At 54.5% G+C, this 25,972-nt stretch overlaps 2 protein-coding genes across 3 annotated transcripts in view; both read left to right on the top strand.

Annotated features, from left to right (window-relative positions):
* The window catches only part of LOC311631356 (uncharacterized protein), a 388,370-nt gene that overhangs the window by 264,236 nt on the left and 98,162 nt on the right, over positions 1 to 25,972 (top strand). The window lies entirely within an intron of this gene.
* PAX8 (paired box 8) overlaps positions 16,794 to 25,972 on the top strand; it is a gene marked incomplete at its 5' end in the record, with an annotated part of 49,695 nt that continues 40,516 nt past the window's right edge. Inside the window, 2 exons of one of the 2 annotated variants that reach the window (XM_084900776.1) lie at positions 16,794 to 16,881; positions 17,209 to 17,311. In XM_084900776.1, coding sequence (XP_084756902.1) covers positions 17,287 to 17,311 — 25 coding nt within the window. Of the gene's footprint in view, positions 16,882 to 17,208; positions 17,312 to 25,972 lie in introns of those variants that run through there. The other variant, XM_084900775.1, reaches the window with a different exon arrangement.

Genomic DNA, 25,972 nt, shown 5'->3' with positions numbered 1-25,972 from the left:
GAGAATGGATCAGGGTCTCATCAAAAATGCTAAGAATGACACCTCAGTGCCAGGCCTAGAAGCAGGGTGGAAGCTTGAAGAGCTGAGGCTGCATAAAGAAAAAGGTACCTGCAAATGAAGGCTAATGCTTCTAATTAAAGGGAAGGGCCCGGAGATGAGCAATGAGAGGAGGGAACTGGAGCAGATCGCAGTGCTCTGCCTTGTATGATGGGGTGGAGGGGAAGCCGCTGGGCCACAGGGCTCCTCCTTTCCTCAGGGCCCTGCTTGGACACAACCCGCCACAGCCCACACACAGAGGAGGGGACGGCCCACCGGCTGTGTTGGGGGCGAATATGGCGCCAGGAAAAGGGAGGGCTATCTATGTTTTGGAATAGCTCTGACGGGGCATACTGGCCCAGTGGCCCAGGGACCCAACTCTCAGACCCCAGAATCAAAACTGTTTGGTGGAAGCGATCAGACCCCAAAGTGGTGGGACCAGTAAGAAATAGAGGCAAGCTCACCTTTCTCCACTTCACCTGCAGGGAGGAAGTTGGTCCAGAAACCACCTGAGTCCCAAGCAGCAGTGTAGCCCAGCATAACATCTAGGAAGACTTTTAGAACCCAAGCTACTTCATCTTATCATCATTCCTAAAATTCGCAAGCCCGCAACAAATCCTAGGCCCTTTGATTTAGTTACCTCGTCTAATTTAGTCCTCGAGCAGCCCATGAAATTATCCCCATCTCACAGGTGAGGCAAATGAGACTCCCAGTCCCAGTCCTTATGCAGGAACCACAGGAAGAGCGGAGTGGAACCTCCAAGGCCATCCAACTCCGAAGTTCAAGGTCTCGGGCGGGGCCTTTTCTTCAGGGATAAAGGCACCTGGGGAGGTGCTTGGTGGGAATGGCATACACCCAGCCCTTGGACAGCATGTGTTACTGGTGCTCAGTAACTGTCATGCTCCTCTCTTCACAGGGTGGTGGTAGGGGGTCCCCGTGGAGGATGATTCTGGAAAGACAAAACATGGGGCACAGAAGTCACCTGTTGGGCCCCGAGGGCCAAGCTCACAGGTAAGAGCATGTCAGTGTCTGGTCCTGGCTTCTGGATCAACTTCCTTCCTGCAGGCGAGGTGAGAAGGGTGCGTGTTGCTTGCTGTGTCCCTCCCTCAGTGGGAAGGTAACTGAGGATGAAGGCAAAGCAGAACCAGGGTCTCTGAGTCCTCATGGGTCCCCAGGGCCCGGGGGTCCTGCTTGGCCTCAAGCTCTGTGATTCGGGTGCTCCTCTTTTTTGCATTCACCACACACCAGGCACTTGACAACCTTGCAGTAACCAGCAGAGGACTAGTCCTTCCTCACCTGCCTATTGGGGTCAAGATTGTTGTGTCCAGCAAACAGTGCTTCCTCCGTGTGCATCTCCATTAGAGTCACCCATGTGTGATGACAAAACTAAGCAACCCAAGCAGGGTGGTCAGTCTCCATGAGTGGCCTGTGGAGTGAAAGCCCCAGGGAGCTTTGCCTGAGGGTCTGCAGGGTGCAAAGCCCTGGGTGACTCCTCACTCTGAAAGGACAGTGACAAGCACACTCATGCCATACAGGACCTTATTTCCTGCGCCACCATCCTCCATCAGGTGTGACACACATCGTCCCTCCTCATTTTATAGATGAGGAGACAAAGGCACAGGGAGATAAGGTGAAAAGGTGAAGCCCTCTCCCTGGGAGCTTAGTCTGACCCCCACCCCATTTCCATGCTTTCTGAGATGGGAAGGGTCACCCAGAGTCCAGCGGCCAAATCCTTGCCCAGTGGCTGTGGAGGCTCCATGCTGCAGAGGAACATCTCCCTCCCGGAGTGGACTGAGTGTGAATTCCTGGACCCGGTCATGAAGGAGGAAAACTTTGGATTTCCAAAAGAAATCAGTGACCCACAGTCTTCACCACCCCAGGCACATTCTGGGGGACAGTGCTTTTTGTCCAAGTGCCACCAGAGTCCAACATGGGGGTCTCATCAGTGTCTGCCATTCTTCATGGGACTGAAGCCAAGTGGGCTCTGGCCTCCTGCTCCCATCTACCTCCCCTGGGGCCTCAGGGCAAACCCCTCCCCCAGGTCCTTGAGACAACACCCTCCCCCGTTTGGGGCCCCTGCACATCAGGGTTCCAGGAAGGTCTGGCAGTGATGGAATGGGGCGTGGCTTGGCCGGGGACCGGCATGTTTAGCACAATGACCTGATTGTGTGGCTTATTCCAACTCAGCAGTGCTCAGATGGTCACATGCTCCCCTGGCAGCAGGTGCTGTGACCTTTGCCCAGAGTTCTGGAGCCTTCTGTGCAGGACTGAGTGCCAGCGAGGATGAGGGTGGTCTGGCTGTCTCCCACTGCCCTGGGATCTGAAGAGCCCCTCCTTCTGTGCCTCTTCCTGGCCCTGGTCAGGGTCTGAGCCCACTTCCCACCCAGAGTCTACTCAGGGGACCCTCAGCTGCCCAGAGCAAAAAAGAGACGGGCAGACACCATCCTCCGGTAAATGTTAAGGCTACTGAGTTTCTGCTTCAACCACCATCTGCCAACAGCCAATGCGGGCATGCCTGGCTGAGACTTTGGCCCAGAGTTTGTCTTGTGAACTGCTGTGTGCCGGCACCTGGGTGCACACTGCCACAGTGAGGTCATCGAGTTGTACCCGCCGCTCACATTCCTTCCATGAGACATCAATCAGGCCAGCACAAAGGTTTACGAAGCACCTCCTGTGTGCCAGGCGCTGCTCTAGGCACAGAGGACAGAGTGAGCACACCCCTCACCTGCCTAGGGGAGACCAGGATGCACAGGAAGTGACACTATGACATGCCAGATGATCGGGAGAAACAGGAGGGGAGAGGGTTGCCACAGTGGGACTGGAGGGTCACTGAAAAGGTGAGGTGAGCAACACCTGGAGATGAGGGATGAGCACCAAGCTAACAGGGAGGAAGCTGCAGCATGAAGGCCTGGAGTGGGAGCCAGCCTGGTGGATGTGAGGACAGCAGGATAAGAGGGGAGAGGGGAGGAGACCATGAGGGCAGTGAGCGGGGTGTGCGGTGGAGCAGGACTTGAAGGCAATGCAAGAACTTGTCATGCTGTCTGAGTGCCAGGAAGCTGGATGGGTCCTGGAAGATAATAGAGTACATTAGACTGTCATGCCTGCTCTAATATATGTGGTAATGTCTCCCATACAGTATCCTACATTATTATATAGAAGACACAATAGCATTAGGTAGGAACACACACCAGCATGGCAAGTGCATTCACGAGATAATGGATTTGATGGCGTGTGTTCCCTGGGAAGAGCAGGGTGTGTTGGTTTCCAAGTGTTTCTTCACACGGGGGTTCATGAGAGCCCGCCCCAGGGGATGAGGAGGCCGCTGTCCTGAGCACTTTGCATGGAAAATGAGAAAACAAGGGTGGAGTGCTTGGGTTTTGCTCAGGGCACAGCTCTGGGAACTGCTCCTCCGCTCTGTGACCTTAGAGCCACGACACTGTCCACCTCCCCCCACACACTCGCCCCATAGAGACCAGACACCCAGGCCCAGGCAGGTGAGTGATCTCCTCAGGGCCCTGCGCCTGGACCCTAACCTCCTGACTCCCAGACAAGACTCTGTAAGGGGCCTGTACAGACAGAGGGGCAGACATGTCCTGTGTGACTTTCTGCCCTCCTTCCTCCTGCCAACCTTGCTCTGTCAGGGCTAAGATGGGTTGGGATTTGATATCCAAACCCAGGGCAAGGTTAGGCCCAATCTCCCCATCCTGTCAGCCCACCTGTGCACTAGGTCCAGGCCAACACCTGCCTCCTCTTTCGCCTGATCTGACTGCAATGAGACAGAAGCTTTCATGGTCACAGGGGGAAAGGGGGAAAATCCAGATCACCCACCCGCAGTGGCTACCACTTTGGGGGACCGAGCTCTGTTGTCAGAGGACAGGAAGCTAGGCAGGGCCAGAGCTTAAACTGAGCCTGGTCTTCACACCGCCACATCCCCAATCCCGACCCAGGGGGACAGTGAAGGCCATCATTGACTCTGACATTTCCATCACCCCATCACCATCATGGCTCTCCCACCCCCAATGCTCCCATAGACCCTCAGGGGATTATGGGAACATCGCCTCCCAGCTGCAACCTATTCTCCACACTGCAGCCAGGAAAACTGTCTAAAACATAAGGCTGCCCCTTCCTTTCCCTCTGATAAAACACCCTTTACACACTCCCTTTTGCTTTTCAGGGTAAAGCTCACATTCATTAACTTGCCTACAAGGAACTCATTAGCTAACCCTGCCTACTTACCCGATCCATCTCTCCAATCCCACCATACCTTATCATATGGGATAATTTAATACACCATATAATATCTGTATATTATATTATATTATATTATATTATATTATATTATATTATACAATATTATAATATACCAGTGTGCGCGCGCGCGCGCACACACACACACACACACACACATATACTCACACACACACCCTGTAACATCACTACAGTGAATTCATTCCCTAAATGTGCCTGATTCCCTGGCCGCTGGACCCTCACACATGCTTGGTTTTCTTTCCATACCACAGTGTTCTATCTTCACTCCCTCCCGGCCTCTACTTGCCCAGTGGGTTCCACCTCTCCCTTCTGGCCTCTGCTTTGAACAGCCCTGTGAGGTGCCTGCTCTTTGAGGTGGAGAGCACTCCCACTGTCCATTTCCGCCCCATCACTGCGTGCAGCACCCCCCCTGCAAGTCCTTGTCTGTTTGTTCCATGAGGACATGACTCTTGTTTTGGTCACCGTGTTCTGAGGTTCTAACAGAGGGCCCAGCACTTAGTAAATGTTCAATAAATATGTGTACAATGACATCCATGGAAAAGAAGGCAGGGAAGGAGAGAGGGAGTGAGGAGGAAGGAGAGAGGAAAGAGAAAGGACTCCTCTGGCATTATATTCATAGTCATAATGGCTCCAAATTCATCATCCCTCACATTTCTTACCAGTTTATAATCCAAATTCATACCACCCTGCTGAGAGGATGTGAATAATATATGCCCTTTTCTAAAACCTGAGAAACCTGGGAATCAGAGCGGGTGAGTGACTTTCCCCAGGACCCACAGCTGGGGCACGGCAGGGCAGGGCTGTGCCACAACCTGGTCTCTCTGACTTCAAGTTCATGGCTTCTCAGGTTCGGGAACAAAGATTACTGAGCCCCAAGCATGGGGTTCCGGCTCTCCTGAATCTTCAAGGAGAGACTATAATGCTGAACTCAGACACCCAAATTGACCTGTGGGGGAGGCTTTATTTTGGGATCCCAGACACTGAGGTCACCCCTCCTTCCCCGGCTAGCTCAGGGCAGTCAAGGATGATCTGGGGGAAGGGCATTCCCTGCCAGGTCACCTGCCCTCAGCATATGCACATGGTCACTGCCTGGAGGAGTAGGGAACCTCACCAGCCCCTCTTCTTACACCTAGCCTGTTCATCTTCAATCTCCAAAGGGATGTTCCAGAGCTGCAGCTTCATCCTATTTTAAAGGCGCCCAACCTGTGCTCCTACAATCCCATTTCTCATTTCCAAGTTCTCCAAGAAAATACTCATGCATATGCACAAAGAACTCATGGCAGAAAATTTCTAAGAAAAAGATGAGAGAAATACCCATGGGAAGGGGGACAGTTACTGAGAACACATTACATCCACGTTTGGTACTCCGATGGAGAAGCTGGAAAGCACAGGGCAGCTCTGTGTTCTGAGTGGAAAGATGCTCAGGACATTGGCTAAGGGAGTTCCCATTGGCTAAGGGAAGCACCTGGCAGAGCCAGACTTCCATGCAGTTTGCTACTGTGCATGCCAAATGCACACCCTGAAAACAAAGTCCTCATTTCCAGGGGCACCGACATAAGATATGAACGGGAGAGGTCTGCAAGGACAAATACAAACAATAACAGGGCCACCTCAGGCTAAGGCTGGGGAAGGGAGACATTTATCACCACCGTGTGAATTATTTATGATATATTATGTGCATAAGCTAACAATAAAGAAATAAAAACAGGAAGAAAACTGGAGAGGACTGGTTTCTGAATGAATCAGAAGGTGGCAGTAAGGTCAGACATCTGCCACCAGGAGCCTGCCCACTCCTGTCCTCCCAGGAAGGATGTTACTTTCTGACCCCACCTCTGCAGCCACAAGAATGCAGTCCAAGAGGAGAGATCTGAGGCTGAAGATCTTGGTGGTCCCTCTGAGCAGAAAGCAGGTTCTGTTCCATGGTGTAGTCTTGGGCATACAGAGAACCACTGGGTGAGTGCACACCCAGAGCTGGGCCAGGGGAGTGCACACCCAGAGCTGTGCACAGGGGAGTGCACACCCAGAGCTGGGCCAGGGGAATGCACACCAGAGCTGGGCCTGGGGAGTGCACACCCAGAGCTGGGCCAGGGGAGTGCACACCCAGTGCTGGGCCTGGGGAGTGCACACCCAGTGCTGGGCCTGGGGAGTGCACACCCAGAGCTGGGCCTGGGGAGTGCACACCCAGAGCTGGGCCAGGGGAGGGCACACCCAGAGCTGGGCACACGCGAGTGCACACCCAAAGCTGGGCACAGGGGAGTGCACACCCAGAGCTGGGCACAGGGGAGTGCACACCCAGAGCTGGGCCAGGGGAGTGCACACCCAGAGCTGGGCCAGGGGAGTGCACACCCAGAGCTGGGCCAGGGGAGTGCACACCAGAGCTGGGCACAGGGGAGTGCACACCCAGAGCTGGGCACAGGGGAGTGCACACCCAGAGCTGGGCACAGGGTAGTGCACACCAGAGCTGGGCCAGGGGAGTGCACACCCAGAGCTGGGCCAGGGGAGTGCACACCCAAAGCTGGGCACAGGGGAGTGCACACCCAGAGCTGGGCACAGGGGAGTGCACACCCAGAGCTGGGCACAGGGGAGTGCACACCCAGAGCTGGGCCAGGGGAGGGCACACCCAGAGCTGGGCCAGGGGAGTGCACACCCAGAGCTGGGCCAGGGGAGTGCACACCAGAGCTGGGCACAGGAAAGTGCACACCCAGAGCTGGGCACAGGGGAGTGCACACCCAGAGCTGGGCACAGGGTAGTGCACACCAGAGCTGGGCCAGGGGAGTGCACACCCAGAGCTGGGCCAGGGGAGTGCACACCAGAGCTGGGCACAGGAAAGTGCACACCCAGAGCTGGGCACAGGGGAGTGCACACCCAGAGCTGGGCACAGGGTAGTGCACACCAGAGCTGGGCCAGGGGAGTGCACACCCAGAGCTGGGCCAGGGGAGTGCACACCCAGAGCTGGGCACAGGGGAGTGCACACCCAGAGCTGGGCCAGGGGAGTGCACACCCAGAGCTGGGCACAGGGGAGGGCACACCCAGAGCTGGACCAGGGGAGTGCACACCCAGAGCTGGGCCTGGGAAGTTCACACCCAGAGCTGGGCCAGGGGAGTGCACACCCAGAGCTGGGCCAGGGGAGTGCACACCCAGAGGTGGGCCTGGGGAGTGCACACCCAGAGCTGGGCACAGGGGAGTGCACACCCAGAGCTGGGCACAGGGGAGTGCACACCCAGAGCTGGGCACAGGGGAGGGCACACCCAGAGCTAGACCATGGGAGTGCACACCCAGAGCTGGGCCCAAGGGAGGGCACACCCAGAGCTGGGCACACGCGAGTGCACACCCAGAGCTGGGCCAGAGGAGTGCACACCAGAGCTGGGCCTGGGGAGTGCACACCCAGAGCTGGGCACAGGGGAGTGCACACCAGAGCTGGGCCTGGGGAGTGCACACCCAGAGCTGGGCACAGGGGAGGGCACACCCAGAGCTGGACCAGGGGAGTGCACACCCAGAGCTGGGCCAGGGGAGTGCACACCCAGAGCTGGGCCAGGGGAGTGCACACCCAGAGCTGGGCACAGGGGAGTGCACACCCAGAGCTGGGCCAGGGGAGTGCACACCCAGAGCTGGGCACAGGGGAGGGCACACCCAGAGCTGGACCAGGGGAGTGCACACCCAGAGCTGGGCCTGGGAAGTTCACACCCAGAGCTGGGCCAGGGGAGTGCACACCCAGAGCTGGGCCAGGGGAGTGCACACCCAGAGCTGGGCCTGGGGAGTGCACACCCAGAGCTGGGCACAGGGGAGTGCACACCCAGAGCTGGGCACAGGGTAGTGCACACCCAGAGCTGGGCACAGGGGAGGGCACACACAGAGCTAGACCATGGGAGTGCACACCCAGAGCTGGGCCCAAGGGAGGGCACACCCAGAGCTGGGCACACGCGAGTGCACACCCAGAGCTGGGCCAGAGGAGTGCACACCAGAGCTGGGCCTGGGGAGTGCACACCCAGAGCTGGGCACAGGGGAGTGCACACCAGAGCTGGGCCTGGGGAGTGCACACCCAGAGCTGGGCCAGGGGAGTGCACACCCAGAGCTGGGCACAGGGGAGTGCACACCTAGAGCTGGGCCTGGGGAGTGCACACCCAGAGCTGGGCACAGGGGAGGGCACACCCAGAGCTAGGCCATGGGAGTGCACACCCAGAGCTGGGCCCAAGGGAGGGCACACCCAGAGCTGGGCACACGCGAGTGCACACCCAGAGCTGGGCCAGGGGAGTGCACACCAGAGCTGGGCACAGGGGAGTGCACACCCAGAGCTGGGCACAGGGGAGTGCACACCAGAGCTGGGCCTGGGGAGTGCACACCCAGAGCTGGGCACAGGGGAGTGCACACCCAGAGCTGGGCACAGGGGAGTGCACACCCAGAGCTGGGCCTGGGGAGTGCACACCCAGAGCTGGGCCAGGGGAGTGCACACCCAGAGCTGGGCACAGGGGAGTGCACACCTAGAGCTGGGCACAGGGGAGTGCACACCTAGAGCTGGGCCTGGGGAGTGCACACCCAGAGCCGGGCCAGGGGAGTGCACACCCAGAGCCGGGCCTGGGGAGTGCACACCCAGAGCCGGGCCTGGGGAGTGCACACCCAGAGCTGGGCCTGGGGAGTAAACACCCAGAGCTGGGCCTGGGGAGTGCACACCCAGAGCTGGGCCTGGGGAGTGCACACCCAGAGCTGGGCCTGGGGAGTGCACACCCAGAGCTGGGCCTGGGGAGTGCACACCCAGAGCTGGGCCTGGGGAGTGCACACCCAGAGCTGGGCCTGGGAAGTGCACACCCAGAGCTGGGCACAGGGGACTGCACACCCAGAGCTGGGCCAGGGGAGTGCACACCCAGAGCTGGGCCAGGGGAGTGCACACCCAGAGCTGGGCCTGGGGAGTGCACACCTAGAGCTGGGCCTGGGGAGTGCACACCCAGAGCTGGGCACATGGAAATGCACACTCAGAGCTGGGCCTGGGGAGTGCACACCCAGAGCTGGGCACATGGAAATGCACACTCAGAGCTGGGCACATGGAAATGCACACTCAGAGCTGGGCACATGGAAATGCACACTCAGAGCTGGGCCTGGGGAGTGCACACCCAGAGCTGGGCACATGGAAATGCACACTCAGAGCTGGGCACATGGAAATGCACACTCAGAGCTGGGCACATGGAAATGCACACTCAGAGCTGGGCACATGGAAATGCACACTCAGAGCTGGGCACATGGAAATGCACACTCAGAGCTGGGCCTGGGGAGTGCACACCCAGAGCTGGGCACATGGAAATGCACACCCAGAGCTGGGCACATGGAAATGCACACTCAGAGCTGGGCCTGGGGAGTGCACACCCAGAGCTGGGCACATGGAAATGCACACCCAGAGCTGAGAGTGGAATGAGGACTCAGCTCCCAGGCCTGGGACCCTGTGCTCTGTTTTTGGCGCAACCTGCAAGTTCAGCTCTCCTCCCCATCTGCCCCCTGTCTCCTCGTGTCCTGAGCGTGGTGACAGTGATGCCACCTTAGGTCTGTGAGCAGCACTCCATCCTCTTTATCAAGGTTAGTTTAACTGTCAGTCACTAACATTTACTGAGCACCCAAGTGCTCCAAGCATTTTGTCTGACTAATCATCCCACTTAGTCCCACTGCTCAGATTCAGACAAGGCAGGTGACTGCACAAAGTCACACAGCAGGGCGGGACTGTGCCAAGATTTTAGCTTTGGTGCCAGATTCCCAGCCCCTGGGCCAGTAGTTATCGGTTGTGACTCCTGCACTGTCTCTGTGTTATGGAAGGACAGATGTGCCAGGACTCAGGTGGGAAAAGACCCCCCTCCCACCCTCTGGGCCCCTCCACCCCCCACAGGAGTGAGCCCAAGGGAAGTGACTGCATGGAAACAGAAGTCATGGAGCCTATGGCACCAAAGTCCACCAAGTGACTGGGAACGTGGGTGAAGCAAACAGAAGCCATCAGGGCACAGCACACCCAAGAGGCTCAGGGAGATGAATTTAGGACCAAAATAAGGAAATTCGCCTGCATAGAGGATATGCCTAATGATGAAGAGTTCTAAAACAAAGTTTAGAAAAATGTATAGGCAGGAGTGGGGAACCTTATTTCTGCCGAGGGCCATTCAGATGTTTATAACATCATTTGCTAGCCATACAAAATTATCAAATTAAAAAGTAGCCTACTACATTAGTTCAAACATTCAATTAACCCACCCCTCATGCTTTGGCAGGGCCAGACCAAATTTTTTTGCCCCCTGGTTTAAGGTCTGAGGAGCTGATGTAAAACAAGTTGGTAAGACTGTGTTATATCATTAAAATTTGCTAGGAAATTAAAACTTAAATGTTCTCACCATTAAAAAAAATAATAAAAATAAAAAAAATAACAACGATAAAAAATGCAGTGACAGAGGTGTCAATGAACTAGAAGGGAACTCTTCCACAAACCATGCTTTAAATATCCTACAATTTTATCAATTTTACCTCAATGAAGCTGGAGAATAAGAAGAAGAAGAAGAAGAAGAAGAAGAAGAAGAAGAAGAAGAAGAAGAAGAAGAAGAAGAAGAAGAAGAGGGGAAGGGGGAGGGGGAGGGGGAGGAGGAGGGGGAGGAGGGGGGAGGAGGAGGAGGAGGGGGGAGGAGGGGGGAGGAGGAGGGAGGAGGGGGAGGAGGAGGAGGAGGAAAGAGGAGTAGAAAAGAAAGAAAAGAGGGAATGTACAGGTATACAATTCACTTATTCTTGCCACCAGGGTGCCCAGTGTCTAAGCTTTGCCAAGTGCATGGGAATTCATTTGGGGTAAGTGGCCTCAATTTTCTTCTGTCCTTCTATCCATCTGTCCTCCCTTATGGCCTGGGAAACCTAAGTCTCCTCACCAAGGATCAAGCTTCCTCCAACAGGCCAAGGCAACTCCTGAAACTAACAGAAGACTTTCTAGTTTGCTTTCCAGTTTGTTCCGATGGTTTTCTTGGAGCATTTATTGGGTCTATGCCCTGGAAGCCTGGGTGGTAGAGAGAATGCTGGCTTGGGGTTCAGATGAGCCTGAGTTCAGATTCTGGCTCTGCAGCACTGGAATGACCCAGAGCAACCTCTACATCCCAGCTGTCTCCAAACTCAGCTTCATTGAGTGCCATGGAAAATAAATGGGTTGTGGGTAAGGCATGCCACAGTACTCGGCATTTAGTGATACCAGCAAGTAATAGTAGAGGTGGCTGCTGTTGTAGAAGGAAGCCAGAACCATGCCCTGAGTTCCCTCAAGATGAGGGTGTGTCCATCCTCATGTGTGGGCCATGCAACACCAAGGATGGCCCTCTCGCTGGGCACTGGGCCTGGAGACCAAAGCGGGCACAACGCCCTAACTCCTCCCAAGCAGAATGCAAGTCGCCTGCTTGGGAGGAGAGCCCAGGCCCAGGATCACTGAGCGTCCATGTGCGCCTTCCTTCCTTCCTTCCTTCCTTCCTTCCTTCCTTCCTTCCTTCCTTCCTTCCTTCCTTCCTTCCTCCCTCCCTCCCTCCCTTCCTCCCTCCTCCCTCCCTTCCTCCCTCTTCCCTCCCTTCCTCCCTCCCTCCATCCCTCCCTTCCTTCCCTTCCTCCCTTCTTCCCTTCCTTTCTTTCTTCCTTTTTTCCTTCCAGGGCAGGAGCCATCCCACCTCCCTGCCACCAGAGGCCTGGTTCTTTCCTCAGGCCCCTAGGCACTGCCCAGAGCCAGGAGAGGGCAGGCTCCACTCCATGGTTGGTGCCAAGAGCAGGAGCCTCTGGCATTCCATGGAGAACAAAGCCAGCCAGGAGTCTGATGAAGGCCCGGGCCTGGGTTTTTTCCATGGCACCTCCCCGCGAACAGTGCCAGGAAGGCCACCACTCAGGTGCCCAGCGCTGGCCTGGGAGGATTCCTGTGGCCTGACTCGGCTGCTCTGGCTGGAGGCAGGGGCCTGGCTGAGGAGAGGGCATTCCTGCAGAGTGAGCTGCACCCTCTCCTGGCACAGGAAAGTTTTCTAGCCACAGGGTCAGACCTCACCTCACCCCTGGCCACTCCCTGGGTTCCAGAACCTTCCTCCTAAAGGGAGGAGTGTGGGTGCTGTGGGGGAAGGGGGAGTAATTAGGCTGGGAGAGCAGAAGTCCCATCATTTTAGGGACGGCCTGGGCCACCAGTGCTCCCTGACCTTGTGTCATCCGCCCACGGCTAAGAACCTGGGACAAGGCGCTGACCTCCTGGGGCTTTGTCTTCCCGACTGCAACACAGGTCGCAAAAGGGCCTCGCTCATTGCTTATAATTTTTAAAGATCCTCTCCGGAGGATATGTTTATTGATTTTTAAATATATTTTATTGATTTTTTACAGAGAGGAAGGGAGAGAGATAGAGAGCTAGAAACATCGATGAGAGAGAAACATCGACCAGCTGCCTCTTGCACACCCCCTACCAGGGATGTGCCAGCAACCAACGTACATGCCCCTGACCGGAATCGAACCTGGGACCTTTCAGTCCGCAGACCGATGTTCTACCGCTGAGCCAAACCGGTTTTGGCTGTTTATTGATTTTTAGAGCGAGAGAAGGAGAAAGGGAAACATTAAGTGGTTTGCCTCCTCTGCGAACCCAAACTGGGGATCGAACCCACAGCTTAGGTTTGTGCCCTGACCAGAAATTGAACCCTCAACATTTGTTGGTTCCAACCAAGTTAGACACTAGGTTAGGTCTTTTTAACTTTTTAAAAAACGACTATTACCAGAAAAAACTGACCCGTGTTATCCCCTCTACACGGGCCCTTGCCTCTCTCTCCTCAGTGAGGCTCCTCCGCAGCCTGCAGACAGCAACCTCCCCAGCAGACTGGTGGCAGCTGCCTGCCCAGGGGCTGCCAGGGGGCGAGGAGCCCCAGAGAGATGTGCCCAGAACACCTTTCCAACCTGACACCACTGGACCTCTGCCACCAGTGGCTTTTTCCAAAGTGCTTTCCACAACCGGTGGCCCTTTCCTTTCTCCTGCCAGGACCTGCATTTCTATTTCTGGGTTTTGAAAGCCTGAGGAGGGGGAGGGGAGGAGCACAAGACAATTAATGATTGATTGTCTGGCACAACCACCCTGAGGCCTCAGGGCCTGCCCTGGCCATGTCCTGAGGTGTGGGGACAGGGTACCCTCCTGTGTGGCCCTGGCAGCCCTGGGCAAGTCTGAGGGGAGGAGAGACCCTGAACACTGCTGCCCTCTGCAAACATGGAGTCATCCAGGCTGGAGGCTCTGCCCACCTGGGGCCTCCTCTGCCTTTGGCTGTGCTCCCTCCTTCCGGGTCCCCTCACGGACACCCCAGCCCCCATGCAGCCCACAGCCGCCTCCACCCACAGCGCACTCCCGGCCCTTTCCTGCCAACAGGAAATCACCTGTCCATCACCTCAGGGCTCAGGTGGCTGTTTGAAACTCACAGTGCTTTGGGGAAAGGATTAAAGGAACCGACTTCTACAGCAAAATTTTAGAGCAGTTTCCACTCTGCCCTCTGGAAGTGCTGCCCTGCCTTTGTTGTCTAATAATTAACTCTGTGCAGAGCTGCGGCTTTCAAAGGGCATTCACATCCATAACTCTATTCACCTCACAACAAAGCCGGGACAGGGCGTCTCCCCGCTCCCCCCGCCCCACTCCCCACCTGCACCCACACCCCAAAGAAGAGGAAACTGAGGCTCAGAGAAAGGAAGGGCCCATCCCAGGGAGCCAGGGCAGAACAAAGGGTGTGCATGAGTCCCAGGAGGTATTTATCACACAGTGGAGGGCAGGTAGCCAAGGAGGGTTCTTGGGGGACAAAAACCTCCCCCCAAGGCTGGCCTTTCCTGGAGTACATGAGCAGAGGGAGAGGCCCATGGACCACGGGGAATTCCAGGGCCAAGCAGGTAGGCCAGGAGGTAGGATTCCAGCTGCACAATGACCGGCCCCCAAACCATCAGCTTCCCATCAGCTAGATGGCCACCTCATCCTGGTTTGCCGGGGACAGTGGTCCAGCCCCCAAATCCCACATCCAGGGAGAAAGCGCCCTGCCAAGCCGTGCCACCAGCTCAGAGGATTTCAGCGGGTCCTGCGGGGAAAAAGACCTTCTTGGGAAGGCTCAGCGGATCAACCTGAACTTTAAAAACCACAGAATACTCACTGGACCTGGATGTAGGCAGTTGCCTGGGGTGGATGTAAACTCTTTGAATGTTAAACCTGAAAGAATCTTCATATCCACAATGAAACACTCAGGCCTGTGGCCAGATCTGTCAAAACCATAAAGACACTTTCTCTCCTCTATGTATTTTCAAATTGGCAACTAAATCATCTTTCCTGAGTTAAAAAATAAAAATTATAACGAGGCTTAAACCACAGGTTGCCAGGTTGCTGCAGGCACCGAATCTGAAAAGAAGCGCTGGGGAAGAAGGTGTTGGTTCTGAATTTCCCATTGATCCGAGAGTCTCTCACTCATGATGCTAAAATTAGTTAGAAATTTGAAGAACCATCGAAGAAAAGTTTGGGATTTTTATTCTTAACTAAGAGAATCATGGATTCTTAAAAGTCTGAGAAAAAACTGTGATAAAAGACATTTTAAAATATATATATATGTATTTCAACCTCTTCATTTTGCAGAGAAAGAGGCCGGCCTCAATGAGTCGGGATCTATTAAACCATTTCCTTGGCCTTGGCTGAGGAGAAGTGGGAAATGCAAGGCCCCTGGCCTGCTTCCCACGGGCATCAGGAAGCAGGGCCAGAGCAGGAGGCAGGCTCAGGCCCTCCTGCCTGCGGCCTGTGGGCTCCAGAACTTCTCTGCAGAGTGGCCTCCTGTCCCCTCACAGATGACACAAGGACGTTTTGATGACTTACCAGTGGTTTTTGTCCTTTGACAACTTTTGTCAGAAATGTTTGTTTTGTTGAGCCAGAGAACAGCATAGGCGGTACCTGAGTTCCATGGCCGCTGGTATCTCTCAGCCCCGCAGTTGGGTGGTCCCTCTGAGGGCTGCACAGCTGTAGGGATGAGGGCTTGCCAGACTCACCCTGGAGCACAGCCTCATGGGTGGGAGGGGAGCCTCTTGGTGGCTTTCAGGCTCCCCTAGAAGTGGCGGGAGGGGGGGGGAAGAGTAGGGGGGGATTGCCAGTGGTGGTGGGACCTATGCTGAGGCCCATTTCCATCTCAACACCCTACGAGCGAGCATCTCTCCAGGCTCTGAGCAGAGAAGTGAGTGTCCAGACATCTGGAAACCACAGAGCAGCTGTAAACTACAATTTTAGAGGAACTTTTAAAACCATAAAGCACCTACTGTTTTTGTTTAGAGACATTAAGAAATGGGAAGGATCAGTTTGAGGTCATATATATTCTTTATCCTTTCACAAAATAATTAATTTTTTATAAACTGAGAACCAAGAAGGGAGGAGGAAGTGGGTTAGCCTGGAAAATAGAACTATTTTTTTAATTAAGAAAAATATTGTGAATTCTCTCTCTCCCTTTCTGTCCCCCACACACATACACCCTGAATACACTGTCTCCTCTGCCCTTTAGCTGCTCTCTCATCAGCAGTTCCGCCCTCTGTTCCAGAGCCTCCCCAGGCAGCACAGCCCTGGGGGACCAGGGAGCACATTGTCCTCTGGGCTGTTACCCTGAGTCCCAGAGCCTGGTCTGAGATTGAAGAAGCATCAGGCCTTGCCCCACCCCCCACAGCGTAGCCTGTACCCCACTTTTGCCACACTAAGACTCCTCAGTCCCCCACCCAGGCCCTCACTTCCCAAGGCTGCTGACCTCTGCAGACAAGAGCACAGGTGGGCTCTGTCCTGTCCCTTTCTAACACCCTCCCACGGTGAGATCTAGGCTCTCAGCGCCAGGCCTGTGGACTCTTCTTCCAAGATCAAAATCCTCCAGGAGCAAGCAAGAGGGCTGGCAATGAGTGTGTGTGTGTGTGTGTGTGTGTGTGTGTGTGTGTGTGTGTGTTGGGGGAGAGAGAGAGCCTGTGAAATGGGTTTTGTACCATTGTCATTAACCTAGTAGTGTGAGGGTGAGGACCCTGTCTGGTGGTGAGGAGGGCATGGGCTCAGGGGCTATTCCGGGTTCTGTCCTGGAAGAGGCCCACACCAGTGCTGAGAAGGCGGCATATAAACAAGATCCTCCTGCACAAGAAGGCTGCTTGCCCATGAGCAGACCAGGAGCGAGAGGGTATTGCCCAGCAGCTGTCTCTCACTTCTGGTGGCCAGTGACCTGGGAGGACCCAGAGACCCTCACCTCCAGGCCTGAGGTCTCCATCGTACTCCTTGAATGTCTCCAGGCCTGCTGAGGTAGGGCTCAGCTGCCTCCCTCTCCTCTCTGCTGGAAACAGAAGCTCCAGAGAATGTTTCTAACTCCTGAGTCCACTCAGCCATGTCCCCCTTGCAAAATCCTCCCCTTCCCGCACCCCCCTGCACCCAGCCAGCCAATCCGCGGGCTGCGAGCCTCTCCAGACCCTTGTCTCAGGGCCCTGGCGGGATAAAACCGGTAGCGATGCCTGGTGGATGGGAACAAACTTGGGACCAAGGAGAGACGCAGGCACAGGGCACCCTCGCAGCAGCGGACGGGACACTGAGGGCCAGAGGCCGCAGGCCAGGTAAGCTGCACCGAAAGCTTCCTGAGGAGAAGGATGACGACTGGGGAAGCGAGAGGGTCCCAAGAAGCGTTTTTCCTCCCAAGTTAAACTGGATGGGGTCGGGGAGACAGAGGAAGGGGGCCCCCCAGGCTGGAGTTGGGAGCTTGTTGGCAGACCCCCTATCCCGGACCCTCCCGTCCCACATGTGCTTGCTAGGCCAGGCTGAGCTTGGCCACACTTTACTAAACCCTCAGACTCCTGTCACGAAGCGAAAGTCAGGGGGACAGGGCCTGGGTGAAGGACTAAAGCGGCAGACGCGCTCTCAAGCCCTTTCCCTTGGGCCTGCAGGGCAGCGGCACGGCGGATGCGGCAGGGACCTGCGTGAGGACTCCCTGAGCCTCGCACGGGCCACGAGTGATCCTCAGGATGCCTCACAACTCCATCCGATCCGGTAAGGACGCGCGTGGCCGGACCAAAGCCCTGGATCGCCTTGCGTCCCTGCGTGCGCTGGGGGCAGCGGAGCTGGGGGCGTGCGCTCCGGACTCGCGGGACCCCCCTTCCTGAGGACGCAAGGGGTGCCTTGGGGCCTGGCTCTCCGCGGCCGCCTCGCTGCTCTCTCCAGCTCTGAGGTCCCCTCACCCCGCGGTGCTGCCAGTGCAGGCCTGGGTTTCTGCGGGCCACACGGAGGGGTGAAGAGCTCTCCGCGGGTCGGAGAGATGTTCCTCGCACCCACCCTGGCTGGCATGGCGGTGAGGGTGGGTCGGCCGTGCGCTGCTGGACTTGCAGTTCCCTTGTCCCGACCACCAAGCGCTTGTCCGGATGCGCGCAGCTCTCTTGGATCTCCGGGCGCGACTGCGAGCCAGCACATCTATCCAGCCCTTCTGAAAGGAGGCCGTGTTTGGGGGCCTGGGGACCCTGAATGAGCTCGGGGTGCAGACTCCTGGCCGAGCACGGGGCAGGAGGGGAGCAGCGGGTGCGCGGGGCGCCTGGGCTTCTGGAACTGAGCTCCCGCGGAGGGAACCTCTTCCCGGATAGCGCCGGGCTTAGGGCCTTCAAAGGCGCTCAGGGTCCCTAGCCTCCGCACCTGCTCTCTCCTTCTCCTGGGCCGAGCTAGGCCGGGGCTGAGTGAGGGATGAGGGTCTCTGCTGGGCAGGTGCCCTAGGATCGGGCTGGTGGGCTCACTGGGCACGGCCGCCAGGCGCGCAGCAAGTGCGGGCAGCGGCCTGGGCCGGCCGCGGTGATGGATGGAGCCGGGTTGGCCCCCCGGGAAGGCGATTTATGGGGCCAGGGCACAGCGCTATCGATTTGGGCCGGCGAAGTGAGAGGAAATCAATATTTCAGATGAATTCTCAGCGAATATGAAGTCCGCTCAGCAAACGGGACATTTGTTATAATAAGGAGGTCGGGTCCGCGCAGCGCGGGGCTGAGATCTCTATTTAGCGGAGCGCTCTGCGCGCAGCCTCTGATCCGTTGGCCCACGCTCCGGGATGTGGGGCTCGGGGAGACTAGGGGTGGGGGCGCAGGTTTCTTATTCTGGTTGGCTGCCTGGCGGAGACCGAGTCAGCAGGACCCCACCCCCACACTGCAGTCAGTCCTGGGGCGCAGGTCCAAAACCTTGAGACCCTTCCGGGAGCCCGGGTCCGAGCGGGTCTTCCCAGCACCGCTTGCCAGCGGCGCCCGGGCGCCACGCGCGCTCCTGGGCCACTTTTGGGGGCCAGAGAGGTATTTGGCCTTTTAGTCTTCAGCCAAAACGGGTACAATCCTGGGTGTCGCCCCGCGAGAGCAGGACCGGCTCCCAGGCCCAGCGCGCAGGGTGCGGGATCTCGCCCCAGGCTGGTCCAGCCTTTTCAGTTGGGCTCCGAGTCAGTCTCCAGTCCGAACCCAGCCCGCCCGCCCCACTCTGCCCCGACCTTTCTGGAGGCGGCAGGAGTGGGTGCTCTCGGACCCCGAATTTACTGCGCCTGACCAGACCCTTTGGGAAATAAGGCAACATTGCCATTCCCTGGGCTGGCTTGATTTTGTTTTCGCTATTTATTTCCATTCTAGAAGCACTCATTAGACTGAATGGGGATAAAGGAAAGAAAAAGGGACACAATTTGTTTTCATTGTAAATCATCAAGGAGCCCAGATGCTGCGCGGATTCCCGAGAGCTTAGAAGCAACTCGCCCTAGATCTGGGGAGGGAGCGGAGCACCGGCGGGGGGAGGGTCCGGCGTTTTCCCTCTGGGGGGTGGGCGAGAGGGACTTCTTCCCCTCCCCCCCCCCCCCACACACACACATACACCAAAAACAAAGAAATAAAGCCAAGCGGAAAGGAGAAGGAGACTTTCCCCTTCCGTTTAATGCAATAGTAACACACTAGAAGAGAACTGCCTAAAATGCGGCTCAGAGGGTCCGGCCACCCCTGCTTCTCTTATAAATCCTCTGTTGACATCGAGGATCCTGTCTTTCTGATCAGTTTACTGGACGCTGTTGCCCTGTCTGTGGAGCTCACTCAGTTCATACTCTGACATTCCTGGTTTTGTACGCCTATTTCTGGCTTCCGTGTTAGGTGTTAGCGGCTTCTTTCTCCCTGCACTTCCATTTCTGAGGGGCTTCACGTGGAGACTCCCACCTAGGTTTCCTCTGGGGAAGACAGAGCTCAGGCCTCCGGCAGCCCCTGGAGCGGGGAGCCAGGCGGGCTCCCCTTTCCAGCGACGCTGGCGCAAGCGCAGGTTCCTGCGTGTCCTGTGCGCCTCTGCTCTGGGCCACCAGCCCACCATCGGCTTCCTCTGGGCTGGTCTTACTTTCTGTAAATATATATGCACATGTTTTCCACACTTTTATGCTGAAGGGATGTGGAGAGCGATAGCGAATTATTCTGGTGTGCACTGGTTAGCAATGGGCTGAACCTTCCCTAAAACCTACTGGGAATTTTGTAGCATCGGGGACCAAAGATCCTCTCAAGCAAAAATATTTTTTAAATATTCAAGACGCGTGGGAAATGATAAATGCCACATAAATATTAAAAGGCAAACAATACTGTACCTTTGAAGAAGAGAGTTTAGTAAGCAGGCCGTCATTAAAAGTTATGTGGAACTACTCTGGCAACCTTGTGTGCAGAGCTCCTGAAAACGGGATATTCAAGCGATGAAATGAGACCAGATGCTGGAGGAGCATGCCTTTAACCCCCCAGATTTGAGATGGGAAACCCCGGGTTTTAGAAAGGAGTGAATTGCATTTGGGGAGGGTCCGTTTTCTTCCCAAGTTTCTAGCCTGGGATGAAAATAAGGCCTTCCGGGATGGATGGACATTCTCTGGAAGAGCATAAAGAGGTATTGGGGTTCCCCAATTCATCTTTGTTTCAAGGCGGTCCATCCTCCCACCCTCCTCAATGCAAGTTAATTAGGAGATAATTTAGCTACCTTGCAAATTAGTTTTAAGATAAGTATCTTTTCAAGCTTTGTCACTTTAATTGCCCCACTGATGGATAAGAAGTAATTATTTCTAATTGACACTTTTTTGATGTCATTGGAAGCATTTATTTGGGACCTTTTTTGGGGGGTGGGAGGAAAGTTAATTAAATTTATCGGTCTGTACCCAAAAGGACTCTGCCCGGTTTTGCTAAAGAGGACAAAGGAAGGGAAGGAACACAGCACAAAAGTCAGTCTCGTGGAATTTTAATTATGAAGAGAGATTTCTGTTCAAAGGAGAGCATCTGCTAATATAACAGTGTGTCAGAACTTTGTATTAGGTCTCCGATCTCCAGTTTTAATGGGTGCACTTTTTGCGGGGTTATGCTTCCCGCGGCTATGCAGTCCTCATGATCCCTTTATGTGCTGACTTCATGCTGGCAGTTACTCTGCTTTGTAACTAAATTTTATAAAAAGTAAAATCAACAGAACTCAGGGTGCTTTGAACAAATGGCATTATTTTTGTAAGAGCGAATTGCAAAAAGGATTTACCAATGGTCCTCCTTGTTCTGTAATTATTGATAGGGTTGAGTATAAAGGTGAAACTTTACTTATGGTGTGACATGCCTTTTCACATCCAAACCTCGGAGCAAACAGCTTAATCATTCACATCCTCCAGAATATGTTACTGAGAAAGGCAAAGAATTCGAAAAAGAAAGAAAGACTCTGGAAGGAGACCGGGGGAGAGGACTCGGGAGAAGGTGGCCGGAAAATAAAAATGAAAGAACTTATTTGAGAAGCGAAGGTAGCCAGGTGCGAGGAACCATGGCTATTCTAACTAAGAAAACTGAAATGCTACCTCAGAGCACATCCTTTTGAATAGGATTCCTACTGCCGCCCCTAAGTAACCCCCGACCACCACCGGAACCCCCCACCTCCTGGGCATAAAAAGAGGCAGCATCTTGGGGAGCCAGCTGGTCTGGATCTCTGGTGTCTAGATGTCAGAATCCTGATTTGTGTCCGTGAAAAGGAGCAGGAGCTGTGCACTGAGCTGTGGGGAGCAGGGGCTTATAAACAGATTTGCGTGTTTTATTATTAAAGCCCCTTCGGTCTTCTTTCCTAGTTGTGTACCCACAATCTTTTTGTGGATAGACTTGTGACTCACTGACATAGAGGGTATTTCCACACTAGCCCAGAGCACACGCCTGGACTGAGAGCGGTACAATCAGACAAGGTCCCCCCACCACCACCGTCACACACACACACACACACACACACACACACACACACACACACAAACACACCCTGGTCAGACTAATTGCAGCCCATGCCTTTTTCAATCATTTATGTGTAAAGTCTTGTCTGCTTTTAATGCCGTTTCTCCTGGATTACGTGGAGCTGCAAGAATGAGGAAACATTTTAGATGAAAAAGAAATTTAAGACATACAAACAGCAGATAAAAATCACATACCAACCTCACTGTTAGTGAAACTGAAAAATATATAAATAATGCCCCCCAAAAAATCAGCAAGGGAGAGTTTAGCAATGGAAAATTCCCCTGCAATTAAATGAAAACAGTAATTCAGTGTAGATATGCCTGAATGAATTAGCATTTATTAATTGGTTCTCATAAAAACAATGTATGTGTGTGTGGTTGCAGGTGTGTTTAGAGTATCGATTTTTCATAGGAAAAGTTTTTCAAATCTTCATATGAAATGATGCAGTGATCACATTCTATTTTGCAAAATGTCCCGGTTCTCTCACTGGTGACTTTCACCTGCACACAAGGAATGTGGGGGTGAGGAGAGGAGTCGCCTTTAGAGGAGAAGAATAAAGCTTCCACACTTATCTTAGGACATTTCCCCGTGGCATCAGTAAGGGACATACTGGTAGAGAGTCTACTATGCTTAGAGACACCCAGACTTGTCCTAGGTGGCTTATCTGCTCTGGGGCACACCTGCCTGAGGCAGAGGGCTGCTCCGCAAGTGCCCCACCCCCAGCCTGCCCCGGCCTCCTCCCAGCTCAGGCAGCAAGTGCCCTTTGTAATCTCCGGAGGAGCATGCTGGGCTTGACTGTGAGGGATGTGTTTCCTCTCTCGCCACAGTTGGCCTTGTCTTCAGTTCTAAGCATTTAAAGCTGCTGTATTTATTGGTCCAAGAGGTACCGAGCTCCCAGTAGCACAGAGGAAGCTTTGAGCTCCGTGCTTCTGAATACACAAGGAACTGAAGGATAAAAGAAACAATTTGTTTACGGAGAAAAAGGTGATTTAAAAAGGAGCGGGCAGGGGGATGCGTCCTCATTCAGGACTGCACTCTGCTTTTGTTGAGACTTGGGGAAAGGCTGAGTCGTCCAGCCTCCACTCTCTTCAGAGATAGAACTTGAGGATGCAAAACACCCTCTAAAGAGAGGAGAACGCACCCACAGGCAGCCCAGGTTCACAGGACAGGGCGCTTAAGGACATTCTGCTTGGGGATGGGATATGTGCAGTGACTCTTTACAGCAGAGGGGCTGGGATTCTCTTTGTGGGAAGGGGTATAGAGAACCGAAATCCAAGGGTTTCCATTCCTGAACACTCTCCCAGCCCATGCTCAGTGACGGGGTGGAGGGTCTGGTCAGGGTTGGGCAGAGGCAGCTCCCTTCCTTATGAGTCTGCGGCCAGGGCACCTTTAAGGAGATCATTGAAGGTTTGTAATTATTTCCAGACTGGGGGCTCGCAAGCCAGTTTGGATTTATGAAAGCTCCTTCCCCAGCCGGTGAGGGGACATGATGAGCAGCTGTCCCTTACACAGGCCACGCATCAGAGCAGCCTTCCTGGGGCAGTTTCTGTTTTACATGCACAACTCGCATGCGGCGCTGAGTCTGGCTTCACAGTGACCGCGGCCCCGCTCCAGGCATCTCCTTCCTGAGGCGGTCAGTCCCCCAGGCGTATTTGGGTTCAGTGTCTGTGTTGATTCCTAAGCATCCTCCCATTGCCAGGAACCCCACGTAGGATGCCAAGAATGGGCGAGGGCTCAGCAAGCCAGCCCCCACCGCTCCAGCTCTGCCAGCACCACTGTATACCTATAGGAAGAGCTCAGTGTGCCCGGCACCAGCGAGCCGTCAGCAAATGGAAGTGGGTATGGGATTCTGCTGGAGAGACGTGCCCACCCTCCTCTCATTCTCCAGACTCTCCCAGGCAGGAGGTGTGACTGTGGCTTGTACAGAAGAGGAGGCAGTTGCTGCTCACTGCTCCCTCCCAATGCCCAGCTGGTCACAACTCCCTGTGGTACCAGATGGTTTGCACCTGCAACTCCATTGGGAACTCTGGCCACAGCCCTTGTATGGCAGCAGGGGCGACAGGCAGGGCCTTTGGTCTCTCAGCTTGATTTCTTCGTCAATGTCCCCAACTCTCCAGCTCAACCAAAACACCCCCCTTTCCAGTGTCGTTCTCAGAGAAATGATCTCTATCTGGGCATAACTCCCAGAGGTCCCTATGAGGAGGAAGGAGAGGATCAACCAGCAGGAAAGGCAGAGAGAGGGGCTTTTTTTCTTTTAAAATATATTTTTAATGATTTCAGAGAAAAAGGGAGAGGGAGAGAGACAGATGGAAACATCAATGATGAGAATCATTGATCGCCTGCAGCCTGCATGTCCCCTACTGAGGGTTGAGCTCACAACCCGAGCATGTGCCCTTGACCAGAATCGAACCTGGGACCCTTCAGTCCATAGGTCGACGCTCTAGTCACTAGGGCGAGAGGGGCTTTCTTTGAATACATCCTCCCAGGGTGCTATGTTCCCACCTGCACGTGCACACATACACACACACACACCAAAAAAAAACAAAAAAACAAAAAAACCCTACTTACAAGCACCTTAATAAATCACAGGCCATACTCCTGGGGAGTCTTCAAGCCACACTTGGGCTGCCTTTTGGGTCCATTTCACAAATTAATGGTCCAGTGGGTGTGATGAAATCAGCTTCAGAGTTACTGAGAGACCCATCCGTGAAGTCCCGGCTCACCACCAGGCCCCCAGGCAGCGAGTGGTGGCACTCGAGGTGCTGGATCCCAGCTCTCCAAGTTCAGGCTCAGCTCCTCTGCTGTTTCCTCAGGGGCCCTCCACGTGAGTCCAAAACCCAGGCCGGAGCTCCTGCGGAGCCTCATGGAACACTGACAGAAAAGAGGCTTCATTTTAATGTTCAGTTTTTTGCTATGTGGAGTGGGCCTGGGCATTTCTCCAATGAAAACCCTTCTGTAGTTCAAACAATTCCTTTCCTCCCTTATTCTCACTCTGTGCTTTCCCCCACCGTCAGCTATAGGCACATCAGCATTGTCTTCCCCAGGGTTCTCCTAAGTGGCCTTGGAGCGACCTGAGTGCTTAGTGCTGATTAGTCCCCTGGGACATATTGTCGCTGTCAGACCAGCGCAGAAGAGAGGTCAGGGAGCTGGCTGGGTGACGGCTTCCAGAGAGAAACAGCTTAATCTGCTGTCATCATGGAAACTGTGCACCTGCACAAATCCAGGGCCTTCTGTGTGTTTTGACTTTCGGCTTCTCTGGGAGGACAGCAGAACCATTATTCCAGAGTGAATGCGGGTGTCATGAGTAGAGTTTGGAAGTCACTGTGGAGCAGGCCCTGTGGCAGCCTCCCCATCTCTGCAGGGGCTGGCCTGGGAGGCTTTGACCTTGACCTGCCCTTGCTGCTTTCTCCCTGTGTGACCTGAGGCAAGTCAACTGTCTCTCTGGCCTTGAATTTCCTCATCTGTATAAATTAGGAGGATGGTTTGGGCTTCCAGGAAGCAGTGAAAGGTAGACCAGATCCTCACCTGGCACACAGCAGCTCCTCATGTATGTTCCCTCCTCTGTACAGCGGTCACCAGGGAGAAGTCTCCAACAACCCCTCAGGGAAGATGCCTAAACCCTACAGTTTCTGAATATTTTCTGTGAAACTCCCTGAATAACTTGAAATCCAGTGTCAACCCACTGCAACTATATTGCAGTTCAATTTTAGGACAGACCTTCTCTTAAAAATATATATATATTTTTATTGATTTCAGAGAGGAAGGAAGAAGGGAGAGAGAGATAGAAACATCATTGATGGGTCGTCTCCTGCACCCCCCCGCCCCCAACACACACACAACTGGGGATTGAGCCCACAACCTGGGCATGTGCCCTTGACTGGAATCGAACCTGGGACACACACACACACACACAGTCCACAGGCCAATGCTCCATCTACTGAGCCAAACCAGCCAGGGCAGGACAGACTCTCTCATATTGCACATAGACAAAATTAAAGACTCCCGCCCAGGGGTTTTGGACTGAATGAAAGGCTATGTATGTGGGAAGAGCTGGTTTGGAGCTGTGACCGTGATCAGTGGCTACGCAGCCCTGTCTAGAAAAGCACTTTTTTTTTTAATTGATTTTTTTACAGAGAGGGATATACAGTTAGAAACATCGATGAGAGAGAAACATCGACCAGCTGCCTCCTGCACACCCCCTACTGGGGATGTACCCACAACCAATGTACATGCCCTTGACCGGAATCGAACCTGGGACCTTTCAGTCCGCAGTCCAATGCTCTATCCACTGAGCCAAACCGGTTTTGGCTAGAAAAGCACTTCTTGTTTCGTTTTAGCAGAAGATGCAGTTGTAGGGGGAGCTCCGGGCTGGTGATAGAACGAGCTGTCCATGGACTTTACGTTGGAATCCAGAGTATTCTAGGGCTTCAGTAGCGTTGGTCTT

This window comes from Pipistrellus hanaki (assembly GCF_964339955.1).
Source record: "Pipistrellus hanaki genome assembly, chromosome: 12".
NCBI classification, from domain to species: domain Eukaryota; kingdom Metazoa; phylum Chordata; class Mammalia; order Chiroptera; family Vespertilionidae; genus Pipistrellus; species Pipistrellus hanaki.
This window is presented reverse-complemented; position numbering and strand designations above follow the sequence as displayed.